Source organism: Apus apus, chromosome 4 (assembly GCF_020740795.1).
Source record: "Apus apus isolate bApuApu2 chromosome 4, bApuApu2.pri.cur, whole genome shotgun sequence".
Taxonomy (NCBI): Eukaryota; Metazoa; Chordata; class Aves; order Apodiformes; family Apodidae; genus Apus; species Apus apus.
The window spans coordinates 78606449-78619902 of record NC_067285.1 but is presented as its reverse complement, the minus strand read 5'-3'; the positions used below and the strand labels follow the sequence as shown (position 1 = coordinate 78619902).

The 13454-nt window shown below is 35.1% G+C and overlaps 1 protein-coding gene across 4 annotated transcripts in view; it reads right to left on the bottom strand.

Moving 5' to 3' along the window:
• Positions 1-13454, bottom strand: part of WDR17 (WD repeat domain 17) — a 40496-nt gene that overhangs the window by 18128 nt on the left and 8914 nt on the right. For 3 of the 4 annotated variants that reach the window (XM_051620027.1, XM_051620030.1, XM_051620029.1), the window contains exons 3-15: positions 13111-13294; positions 11632-11862; positions 10050-10301; positions 9201-9323; positions 8691-8878; positions 8122-8290; positions 6058-6149; positions 4826-4908; positions 4080-4166; positions 3193-3357; positions 654-856; positions 374-523; positions 134-264 (exon numbers count right to left, since the gene is read on the bottom strand). In XM_051620027.1, the coding sequence (XP_051475987.1) occupies positions 134-264; positions 374-523; positions 654-856; positions 3193-3357; positions 4080-4166; positions 4826-4908; positions 6058-6149; positions 8122-8290; positions 8691-8878; positions 9201-9323; positions 10050-10301; positions 11632-11862; positions 13111-13294 (2058 nt within the window). The remainder of the gene's footprint in view (positions 1-133; positions 265-373; positions 524-653; positions 857-3192; positions 3358-4079; positions 4167-4825; positions 4909-6057; positions 6150-8121; positions 8291-8690; positions 8879-9200; positions 9324-10049; positions 10302-11631; positions 11863-13110; positions 13295-13454) is intronic. The other variant, XM_051620028.1, reaches the window with a different exon arrangement.

The window sequence follows — 13454 nt, the reverse complement described above, 5'->3', positions numbered from 1 at the left end:
CATTTTTTGAGCTCCCTTTAAGAAAGAGAGAAAAAAAAATGGTAGAGAAGAAAGAAATTTCAGTTCTGGAGATTGACTTCAGAAGAGAAAGTCATGCACACTGACAACATCCTTAAGTTTGTAGAATACTTACTGAAAAACATTCTGAAAACCACCTTAGCTTTTTTCCTTGAGAATTTCTGGTCAATTTTTCCACTTCTTGTTTAATATCCCTGGAAACTTTACCACAGAGCAAAGGAGGAGCACCAGATTCCACAGCACGATCTAAAACACATGAAGATTTATATGTAATTTAAAAAAGTAAAAAAAACAACAGTAAAAAAAGTACAGTAACATACAGAAAATTAAACAATGGTATATACAATGTACTTACCTGTATTACCTATAATCTCATCCCAACATCTATCTGCTAAGATATTTATTTGTAGAGGGCTTATAAGAGGTGTTAATGACCAAAGTCTCACAGTGGAGTCACGAGAGCAAGATGCCATAGTAAATGGACGACTAGGATGACATGTCAATCCTAGAAGAGAGGACGTTTAAAATTGTAGATGAAGAATTAAGTTTAATGACCAGTTTGATTAAACTATTTTATACATTTAAAGACATTTAAAAATGCATTTCGATTCAGAAATAAAATTTAAAAATATTACCATATACATCTGCACCATGATCATAAGCTGTGTCCAAACATGTTCCATCTCTTGTGTCCCAGACTCGAATTGTATAGTCCCAACTGCCAGATATTAGAAGGTAAGGAATTTCAGGATTCCACAACAGTCCTCGTACTGGAGCTGTATGTCCACTAAGAACATTTATACAAGCGTCCTGTGTATAATCCCATATTCGAACAGTACTGAAACAGGATAAAAAAGACCTATGTCCATCAAATCACCTACTGAAAAATGAGTATCTCTTCATATTAAATCTCTTAACTTCAGCAATATTCTAAACTTCAAGTTTATCAGAATATTTAATTGCAATATGTTTATAGAAGTCGTAAAAGGAGAGCTTGAAGGCAATGCCCTTCATGTTTAGGATTGGATACAAAATACCTCAAAGACAGTTCACCACAGTGATGGTGGATTCTGCACCTAGAACAGAGTAACACCAGACAAATGTATGAACCAGGAGAGGAGTGGCTGGACAGCAGCCTCGCAGAAAGGGACCTGTGGGTGCTGGCTGACAGCAGGATCAATACGAGCCAGATGTGTGCCCTGGCAACCAGGAGGGCAACCTGCACCCCGGGTGCATCAAACACAGTATAACCAGCCAGTCAAAAGAGGAGATTCTCCTGCTGTATTCAGTGCTGCTGTGGCCTCACCTTAAGTGCTGTGTGCACTTCTAGGCCATACAATTCAAAAAGGATGCGAAGGTCCTTAAATGTAGAGAGCAATAGAGCTGGTGAAAGGACTCGAAGGCATGTCCTATGAATAGTGGCTGAGGACTTCAGGCTTGTCTAGTTTGGAGAAACGAGGCTGAGGGCAACCTCACTGCTCTGTACAGCTTCCTGAGGGGGACAAGTGCTGATCTCTTTTCCCTGGGATCTGGTGATAGGAAGCATGGGAATGGTTCAAAGCTGCTTCAGGGGAGGTTGAGACTTGACATTAGGAAGTATTTTTTTTTACCAAGAGGGTGGTGAAACACTAGAACAGGTTTTCTAGCAAGGTGGTTGATGCCCCAAGCTTGTCAGTGTTTAAGAGGCATTTTGACAACACCCTTAAAAATAGGCTTTAACTTTTATTCAGCCCTGAAGTGCTCAGGGAGTTAAAGTAGATGATCATTGTAGGTCCCTTTCAATGGAAATATTCTATTCTACTCTAGTTATTTGAATGTGGTGTTGGTCACATGGCAGAAGTGGACACCACATGATCTTAAATTTTGAAACTCCCACCTCTAATGCACAAGTAATGAGGAAGAATTCAAACCAGATTTCTTACTATTTTTAGTTCCCTTTCAACCAAGTACATTTCTAATAATTCCTTATATTTTCTGTAGTTGATATCACTGGATACAGCTGAGAAGACTACAGAATCAGGAAATTAAAAGCTTAGTTTCTTGAAAAGATAATGTAATAAAATTAAGCCAGGATCACAATTATCAGATACATTACCAAAGCTCACTCATGGCAGCAAAGGCACTTACTACAGTTTCTTCAGTGCTGCAAAGGGGCCATTTGATGGGCCTTGCATCAAAGTAGAATATGCATGTTAGAAAGGCATTTTATATATTTACATATATATTTCCCTACAGCAATATGTGTTCATGTGTGACCCTTGCATACTGTTCCTTAGCACTGCATAAGCCTAGGTGCTAAACAGGACAACTGATACAGCTGATAGAGGCTAACTATGAACAGGAGTGTTACCAAGTACAATAAACTCAAAAGACTTCCTTCCTGTGTTGCCTGCAATAACGATCCCCTTCCCTCAAGGTGAAAGTGTGACTGTTTTCTGGAAATCCCTCTGTAATTATAACTTATTACATAGCCCTATATTTACTAATAAAATCAGAATATCTCACAATGACACCATGACAGAATTTTGGATTCACTACTTGCTCATGTGAAATAGAGAGGATTTACACATAAAAGGTGTGGTGTCAAGTTGTCTTCTTTCATAAATCATGACACTATGAACTAATAGACAACACTCCAAACTTGTGATCCTCTTCAGAAAACTTTTGTATATTCTGCAGGGAAATGGCTTAGAATGGTTTACCATAGACTGATGTGCTCTCCCTCAAAGAAAGTCATAAAAAGCAACAAAACAGAAGTACCCAGCACCCCATTAAAATTTCTACAGTTTCTACTTAATTTTACTTTTGAAAGACATTAAATAAGAGCAGATCTTGCACTTATATCTTTACACATATTGCAAACATGTAGTATCCTCCTTGTACCATTCCTGGAAGTAACGGGTTACCAGTTACTGACTCTACTCTTGGGAAAGCATTCAGAAACTAGCATTGCTACAGCAGTGGTGACAATTTTAGAAAACTACCCCACTGCCTATATACTATAGTAAGCTAACAGGAAAGCTACAGCTTGAATCTGAACAAGGGAGAGATCTAGATTATTATATTATTCACAGAATTTTTGAAGGCACCAGCACCAGTAAAACTCAAGATCTAAATTTTCTCTATTAGCCTTGCTTGAGGTTTTCAGTTTTCTAATGATTCAGAAACACTCACCCATCATCAGAGCCACTGCAGAGGATTCCTTCTCTCAGGGGAGACCACCGTACATGAAACACCTTTGCAGTATGCCCTGTAAAAACTTTCAGTGGCTGATCTGAGCTGGTTGCCAAGTAGTAAACACGAACATTTTTATCCTCACAGCCAGTAGCTATCATATCTCTGCAAAACAGAAACAGTAAAATCCTTGGTCACTGGAATAATCAAAAGCAGCTATCTTTTTTTAGTTTGAAAATAAGTATGATGCATATTTTGCAATTTACTTCAAAATTAGCTTATTTTTGCTTGTCCTTTGTCTCTTTATGATGTAATTATTGAGACCTCAATTAAATATACAAAAATCAGAAAAAAACTGATAATGATCCATTAGTTGCAATGGGGAACAGTATTTGCACTGCAGTCTGACCAACCACGCAACACAACCATTAATACATTGATTTACTGTGTAATTAGTTTTTGACAAAATGTTACCACATTGTTATTAGGAATTATCTGCAAACTCAACATGTACCACAGGGATTTTTAGTTGCCTGCTATGTCTTCAGCTTATCAGTTCATTAACAGGAAACCAATTTAAACCCCCATTTACTGGTATTGAATGTCTGCTTCCCCCCATGCTATATACTCAGCCAGAGAATTTCTTATTGATGGAAGAGAAAAAAAGATCCTCTTCTGAAAGTTAGGTAGTCCTTGTACTACTCGACATGCTGGGCAATGAAATACACTACTGGCAATATAGAACTGCTACAGACATATCCTGTTGTGGAACAGCAACAATTTCAGTGCTCTAACATCACAGTAAATAATACATTCTAAATAATTTTGTGCTATTTTATTGGTAATACATTTAAATTGGTGATCAATTTGAGTTGATTTTTACTTACTTGTTGTTTTGACTCCAATCACAGCCAAACACTGCAGCTGGATGCTTGTACTTGTGAAGAACCTTGCCATCGATGGTTCGAATAATACTGAAACCAATTACAATGCAGTATTTTAAGGAAAAAAGCATTCTGAGTAGGCTATCCAAAAGTTTGATTCTGTGCAAATAAGCCAGATAGCAAAACAGTATACAGAAGGAATATAAGAAATCTTTATTCCTGCACCCTCACAACTACAAGGCTAACTACGTATTTCCCAATTAAACATTTAATTGGACTTCAGAGTTCATGTTCCTTCAGAAGGGCTGTAAAAATGTCCACTGTAGCACCTCCCTCCCTGAAAGGATCCTTATGGCCCAAAATCTAAGGTGTACCTAGGGATTCCTAGTCCTTGAAATAACAAACTTAAAAAAATAAATATATTAAAAAATGAAGACAAGTAGTGGGATTGCTTTGGAAAAGCATCCTCCATATCTACAGATAAGAAACCTAGAAGAATAGTATTAGCTAAATAAAAATCAATACTCAGTTTTGCTATCACAGTGTCTTAGGCACTATACCTTTTGCAAACACTTCATTTTTTTTCTCAAAATCATCAAAAATTTACCCTAACAAGTACAGAAGATCAATATAATCCAAGTTTGGGCCAGTAAGAACATTTTTTAAATTAATCACTGATACTACTGTCAAAGTTTACTGATTGGAGAAGTGCATTTAGTAATTATTTTTTTTCTTCCAGTAACACTCACCAAAATCCATCACTGCTGCAGGTTGCTATTCTTTTGGAATCTTTATGACTCCAGGCAATGCAGAAGATTCCATTCTTTCCATGCTTCAAAAAATGCAAAATACCTATCAATAAGAAATAATTCACCCCTTTTTTCTCTCATCTATTGACTCATCTTTTTCATTTTATTCTCCTATGGGCTTCAGCCCTGTTCTCCTAGTGAAGTATACTGCACAAAACCACATTAGAATGAGTCCCCAGTATAGCTGGAATATTTGAGAATTCAAGTCCAAAAAACTGGGACTGAGAAGAGAGACAGTAAAACAGCCATGCTTTCCAAGATTAAAGAAACAAAACTGGGTTAAGTTGAAGAATGAGCAAGCCATAACAATATGAGCTTGAAGCTTGAATAAAGGTTAGCTACTTGTTGGAATACTGAAGATAGTAGGCGTGAATTATTGTGGTATGTGAAAATTTAAGTGGGATGTGTATCAGGACGAGCGTTTGAGAAAAGATGTTTAGTAGCACAAGTGCAAATCTTCTGTGTGTTAGAACTCAAAAGCTCATTAATGTGTATCTGTTTTCTGCCCATTCCCCTCTCCCATATCTGTCTTCTTAAAGAGCATCCTTTGTCCTCTGACACAGGTGCCACAGTTAATTATGTCTGTGTAATTGGAAGATAATCTGATGATTACAGCTATGTAGTAAGAATACAAAAGAGTATAGAATACTACAACATTATATTAAATAGCTCTTTCCGCCCAGAATAATTATGCTACTGTTTCAGGACTTGCAGATGCTTGAGGAGATGTCAGGTAAATACACAGCAAGAGTCGAACTAAGGCATCCTGTTTAGTGTGCTGCAAAATGGAGCTTTATTGCTCTAGACTTCTAGGCCTTGCCACTGAAAACACTGAACATAATTTTACATTTTGATATCCAGTTTAAAGTCTATATGACCATACACATTTACGTGTCTAAGAAAGAACCAGCTATACTTTTTCTGTGTATCTCTACAGGACCAATTGAAAGATAATGGAGATGTGTGATGCTTCATCAGTCTCATGTCACAAACCCAGTCAGAGGAAGTAAAAAACACTACTGCCTCAGAGATAAACTGTCACCTACATAACTCTTTCTGTAGGATTTCATATTGCAGCACTTTTGAAAAACCTATCAACTTAGACCCATCTTTATTTATTGACACCTAACTTACATTACATGTAGACAAAAAAAGATGTAATCTCGTCTTACCTCATTGAATCTGGTTATCATTTTGCCTTTTCGGACATCCCAGATGAAGCCACCATTTCTGGATGTTGCACCAGCTATGCAGTTCAGGTCTCCTTCAGAGAAAGATATTTGTAAGATCTCACAAAAACATAAGATAACAATATTGTTTCACTAATATATTTCTACTTTAAATTCAAGGTATGTAATATAAAAAAAAACAACAATACATCAGTGGCACATAAACAAGAGGTTTTCATAGTTCAAGGCCAGCATTTGATATTAAGTCACAAAGATCAGTTTCAACAAAAGCCTGACCTGCTTTTTCTACATTATTTTGGTGAAAGGGCAGAATAGAAGTATTGTTGCAAAAAGTATTCTCAATGCCTGCTGAAAGGTGGCATTAAGGTGACAAGGAAATAATGTTCATGATGCATGACTTAAAGACAGATACAATCTCAAAGTTTCAAGTTGTAGTAACCACAGCATTTCTTTTTAAAGTTCCCTATGTTCTACAAAAAATGGAAGAATGCAACAGAACATAAAACAGTACTTTGTCTTCTTAATCTTGCACCATGGCCATTAAGAATGTACTTGAATCTGTAACCATGCTCTACAGGGCAGAATATCTGAATGTGTAACTCGAGAGTGAGACCCTGAAAACTGAATTAAAGCCTAATACAAAAGCCTCCAAATTCTCCTCACCACAGTGACCTTCTATCCCAGTATAGCTATACTTTTACTAAAGAGCTACATGGACATTTATATATATGTTTTGACTGTTATTTTCTACCACACTCCAAAAGCAGAAAAGGCAATCTATGCAGGAATCTGGAGAAGCACATGTATAAGATGGGAAGAGATTGTCAGGTAGGAGAATGGCAGGACAAAAAAGAGGAAAAAATGTTATTAATATGTTCAAAGGTCTTTTGAGACCAAATACAAATGGCGGCAGGCATTGGATTATATATTAGGAATAAAGATAAATGATAGTACAAGGTGGAGAGGAACTCTAGGAGTAAGGGATGTTAAAGAAGCAGGAAAAGTTCTGTCTGGGATGGACAGAAACTTTTGGACAGGATGGTAAGGAGCTGAAATTGAAGCACATGCTTCCAAGTAGCCTAAAGTTACTTTAAAAAAACCCTGAGAATTCAAGATTTGAAAAGCACCTGCCTAGTAAACAAACTGTTCTCTCAATGTGAGAAACTCCTACAAACTGAATTTAAATTTCAAAATAAAATGCCACAAAATAAACCACCATATTTTATATTGCCATAATTTCCATATAACAAGACAAATTATCTGTGAAGAGAAACAAGGTGCAAGAGACTCTCTGAAATGAAAAAAGTGCCAATTAATTTCACATATGCAAACTATATTAAGATTCCCATTACAGTATTTTTTCCTGCCAGCTATTATTTCTTAGTTTAAAAGCATAGGAGAGAAAGGCAGTGAGCTGAATTATTTAGACTTTTTAGAAAATGCATCTGCTATCCAAAGTATTAAAACACAATACAAAAGCCTACCTATCACCACCTAATGACATTAACTATCTGAATTGTACTCCCAGTTTCACCTAAGTGGGTTACAGAATAGTTTTACGATGAAAATTTTGCAGACTTCAGTGACATCTATAAGAAAAAGCAGATACTTTGCTGAAAAGATACTCTCTATTCTAAGAAGTAAAAGCAGAGCTCTTAAGTGATTAGAAACCTACACAAAGAAGAAAGAGAAAGAAACACTTATATTCCACTATTCCACACAAAATAGAATCTGAAATATTTTAACCAGCTGCTTCCCATGCAAAGAAAGCCTTTTTAACATTTGCATAATGTAATGCTCAAAAGGCTCTGGAGATTTTCCTCCCTCTACTCTGTGTCATTTCAGTATGAAATATTGATCTAATTCCTCATTAGGGTATGTCTCAACAAGGTCTGAAGCACTGAATTCTACAGGCTTCACAGATAAAAGTTATGCTTAAACATTGTAAGATACCCTTCTAGATAAAACTTATACTTTTATAACACGAATTGCTACTAGTCAATGCTAATCCTAAGAATGTTTAGACCTAGTGCAAAATATTCTTACCTGGAGCCCAAGAAAGGGAATAAATAACACCCTCATTACCAGGAGATGTGTAAACTGCTGTTAAAGTATTTATGTCCCAAACTTTTATTGTGCCATCAAATGAAGCTGTAGCAAGAAGATCAGGGTTATCAGGTTTGAATTTGCAATCAAAGATGGTCTCAACATGTCCCTTAAATGAAACAAATATTTAATCCATTTTTATTAATTTTACTTTTTTGAGAAGTCCAACTCTAGATCAAACTCTAAAATACATTGTATTATAACCTGTCAGATCCATTATGAGTTCCAAAAAAACTGGCTCATCAGTCCAAATGAAAAGGCACAAAATAGCTTGGACTATAACACTCCTTATAGATCATTATTAAAGATAGAAAAATTTCCTGAAACAACAGAGTGATGCAATGCCAGGAACTTGTCAGCATTTTCCATTGGAACCGAGTTACTAAAAAACAGAATTAAAAAAACTTAAGCTAAAAAAAACAACCAAGAAAAAATATTTATTTTAAAAACAAATAATTTTGCCCTTTAGGTAAAAAAGAACCTGAATGAAAAACAGAGAGGAAACATACCAAATCTCTAAGGAAATCCCACTTCCTGGCTCCCATGTCATAAAGCCCCACTCCACCATCCATGAAGCAACAGACTGCGTGTCCAGGAGGAAGTGAAAATGCTTGGTTTTGGGTTAAAGTTGGAGGAGGAACAGCCTCACTTGTTGAGGATGTATGGTGATTTTTAGTAGGATACTGTGATGAATATGCTTAATAAAAAAAAGGAAAAAATATATATAGACAAGATGATTTTTTATTTTTTCATTTAATAAGTAACAATTAGAAAGAGTAATGCTTTGCATTCCAATAAGAATCAAAACAGAAGCCTGGACTACTAAAGAAGGACCTGATGAAGTGCTTGATCCTTTGCACATTTTTCTAGTCCACTGGCACCAGAGGGTACTTCATTTAATAAAGAACTACAGATCTGACACAAATTTACAGAGATCAATTTGGATATAACAAAATACACAAAAAAGATTTTCTTAGCTTGTAGCCATTGCAATGAATAACAATAACAATTACACTTACGCTTTTTCTTTGGAGGAGAACTTAGAACATGCAAACCATGGAAACCAGTTTTCTTCAATTTAAAATTACCTACAGGTGTTGTACGTGAAACATTCCAAATACGTAACACACCAACCTGAGAATCTAAGGGTTAAAAAAAACCACACTTGAAATAATTTATTAAAAAAAAATTATTATTATCTTTTTACCGTACACAGAGATATGCAGTCTAAGGACCAGTTTAATAAAAAATACAACATGAATTAAACTTAGAATCCTAAGAAGAATTTTGTAAGTATGATCTAATTTCCATGGTAGTGTCACTATTAATAAAATAGTTAGTAGCCTTAGTTATTTAAACTTCAGCAGAGAAGCTCCATGGAACCTCTCTCATTATAAAATATTTTCAAAGCCTCAGTTTTCTTACTCATTAGTCCTTCAACCTGAGCACTAATGTCTATGATGCAGAAAAGGGGCAAGAAATAGCCTGATTTTTATTTTTTTTAATCCTTTTAAAAATAGAGAAATATAAGCTGGAGCGAGACGTGACATAGAACAATAAATTTTTATTCCTACTCCCAAAGCAACTCATATTCGCTGTTCAAGCATGCATGAAGAAAACATTATTTAGTATAAAAAGCAAAGTCACTTGTTTATGTATGCAACAAATAATAAAAAAAACCAAATACAAAACTTGCCCAATGTAGTTTCTGTTCTTTTCCACACTTATATGGTTGGGGTTTTTTTGCACAATGCATGTATGGTTTTATTTGTAGAAATGTTAAGAAACAGAAGGATCATACAAAGTATCAGTGTAGAAGACTTAGCCCTATATTTATTACCTTTGTATAAACCAAATAAAAGGCTTACCTCCAGTTACAAACATTCCAGGTGCACTAGGAACCCAAGCTAAACACTGAACAGATGCTGCTGAACTGGGAAAACTAAAAGTTGTGATACAGGACAAAGACTCAGAGTCAACTAGTCGAATACCATTATGTAAATTAGCTACAAGAAGATAGTCAGTTGACAAGGGGTCCCACTCCAGTGCTGTAACTGGATCCTCTTCATCTGTTCCTTCAAGAGACTCTGGTCTTAAGACATGTTTCTGATTTTTAGAACCTTTAAGAGCATAAGAAAACAGATTATTTCAATATGAAAACAAGTATATCTTTTCAATAGTTAAAAGTTTTGCAAACATCATTTTGTCTCTCCTTGAAATTTTTAGTAGCCTGCTCTACTAACCAGTGAGATTAGAATAAGCTATCAAGTGTATTAACATAATTTTATACTAAATAAAAGTATGTTAAATCAGACACATTGTCCTAACAACTTCCAAGAGTAAAAGCCTGCAGCACAGTTTCAAATACATGTTACAGGTCAAGAATCCAGGAACAGGTTATTAAATATCTAATTCAACACCCATAAATTGCAATCTAGAAACCCACTGTTGGTTAAAAATTTAACTCAGATAAGCCTACATTTTCAGTTAAAAATGAATGTTATGACACATATAAAGGTAGTTTTGAAAGGGTAACCACAGTAATGGTACTATATTTTATTATAGTGATACAATCGATTTTTTAATATTACTTAATTTTGAAACATATTTTAATTAATCTGTCTCTTCACCAAAAATTTTGTGATCTATTCTTAATACATCTACATTTTTATCTAAATAAATTCTTCATCTTTTTCAAATAGCATAAAGAAATCAAGTTAAAATAAAACTAAGATTGGTCTGTGTCCTTTCAAAGTCATTATGATCACACAAATATCACTGCCTTAATTACAGGAATATAATCCTTTGACTTAAAATATTCAGATTTCTTATTCCATGCAAGTCTGGGCCTTGAATGGCAGCTCTACAAGAAAAAAAGATTGCTACTCAGTTCTGACAATTGTTTTGTAAGTAGATCTTTGGCAAGCTTGGTGGATTTCAGACATAAGGAGAGAAATATTTTCCCATGTAGTCTTTAACAGAATCATGAATAATATAAGGTATAACATGAGATTCTACAAATCTACCTACAAAAATGCAGAGGTCTTTAGAATACGAAGTGGAGGACTCTAGATCAACTGCAAGCAAAGTAAGATACTAAGCAAAAGACTCAAGTGAGTCAATTCAGAAGAACAAGCTTGCTGGGAAATACAGTTCTGCAGAAGATCATAGCTGTTATCATTCCCTAAAAAGCCCCCGATTTATTGTACTTACTGAAAATTGCAGTGTTATCTTGGTCACAAAAGGGAGAAGATACAAAGAAAATGCTCTGTGTTCTTTATCTAAGAAAACATATTTTTGTGATATTGAAGGAGTAGGAACACTACGAACTAAGAACAGGTTTTACATATGTGCATACATTAAAAAACCTAAATGAAAAAAATGCAGAATTATATACAGAGACAAAAATAATACATATATAAATAAATATTTTACTGTATCAGTTTTTACCTGGCTGAAAAATAGATAGGCTTCCATCAGTATGTCCAAATACTATTTTTCCTTTTTTCTTTGGATGCCATCTAAACAGACTGATATCTGACAAGAAACTATGTGCTTCTCTGTGGACAGTTACCCCACTGTCTGGTCCTGAGATAGTCCAAATGTACAATGGACCTCTGTGGGACACAAATGCAACAGCATCCCCTCCATTCCAGCACCAGCTAAGTGATGCAGGAATTCCTGAAACATATAGGTAAACCTTGTAAGAATGTGGATATGAAATTCAGTGTATTAATGCTTGTCCCAGTATCAGCAATTGTCTTGAAAAGCTGTAAAAATAATTACTTTACATAAAAATTATTAGACTGATATTTAGACAACTGTGTGAACATCTTATGGTGTAAAAGTAAACAACACACACCCATAAGCAGCAAGTAGAATTATTTCCCAAATTGTTTTAATACTACTTTGATGGGCTGTGTTTTATGATACACTTGATTTCATTAGTGGCAAAGACAATCACACATATGGAAGTGGATAAGCCTGATCCTCTAAGCAATATTTACATTCATTCACAATTCCATTCACCATTGTTTTATTGTAAACCATCTGCTAGTAGGCTGATAAAATAATAAAAACTTTAAGATGTCTATTTTTTTGCAACACACAATTTAATTTAGAGATAAGTATGACAGAGGCAGATATTTTTGATGAAACTGGAAAGCTAGCTCTGTAATGAAAGGGAACTCTTGATACCTTCCTTCAGGATATATCAGTTTTAACTCAGTTGCCTGAAGATCCTGAAATACTGACTGGTCTTGGGTTGCACCTACATGCAAATGTAGGAGTCAGGAACACCTGACAGAGGTTGACTGTAAGAAGGGAAATACAGGTACTGGTTTTGTCTGAAGGGAATGAGCAAGAGTGGGGCAGCGAAAGGTGGCGAACACAGACTTTAAACCCCCTAAACTTCTGCTACAATCTTTTAATTGGCAGTTTCAAGTTCCGAGAGAAGATGCAGGTAAACAAGCATTAGAATATTTGTTTTCCATATTCACTGATAAATTACACTTGAATTTGTTCAAGACCAGATTTTATTTGCTTTCACTTCTGTTAAATTATCATTAAAACACACAAAGTTTAACATGAAATTGTTTAACCTTCAATACCATGATGGAAAACTTTTTTTTTTTTTCACCTGCTCAATAAATAATCAATGCCAAACTAAATTCTTGAATTGGTCAAGTACTTTAGAAAAAAGAACAACCTCTTTCTTTACCAACTACTAGATGGTTTAGAACAATTCACTCAAACACACTATCATTATTTTCTAAAATGAACTACAACAACTTTGACAAGAATATTGTGTTACGCAATTCTTAAACCTCTGGTCTACCAACTGCTTAAAATTTACTCTATATCAATTATTTCTGGAACCAGTGGAGGACAAAGCTGTAGGGATCAAATAGATCTCAATGTCTGAAATACCTTTTGTATTGTCCAGCTTGGCCACAACTTTCTGTTCAGTCACATTCCAAATAATCACTAAACTATCTGCACTGGCACTTGCAAACATGTCAGGATTGTAGGGACACCAAGATATGGCTGTGATTGTCTTCTTATGCTCAGACATAATTGCCCGGAGCTTGAATTCATTGTATCGATGATCCAGCTAAACAAAACGTAAAATTCATTTTAGAAATACATATTTTGTAAATTCACTTCAAGTACTGTTGGGTTGGAGAGCAGTTAATACTAAAGTATTAAAAATGAAATTATAGTGGATCTGACAATTGTCAGTACCTGATATCTTAACAGATCAAACCGTCATA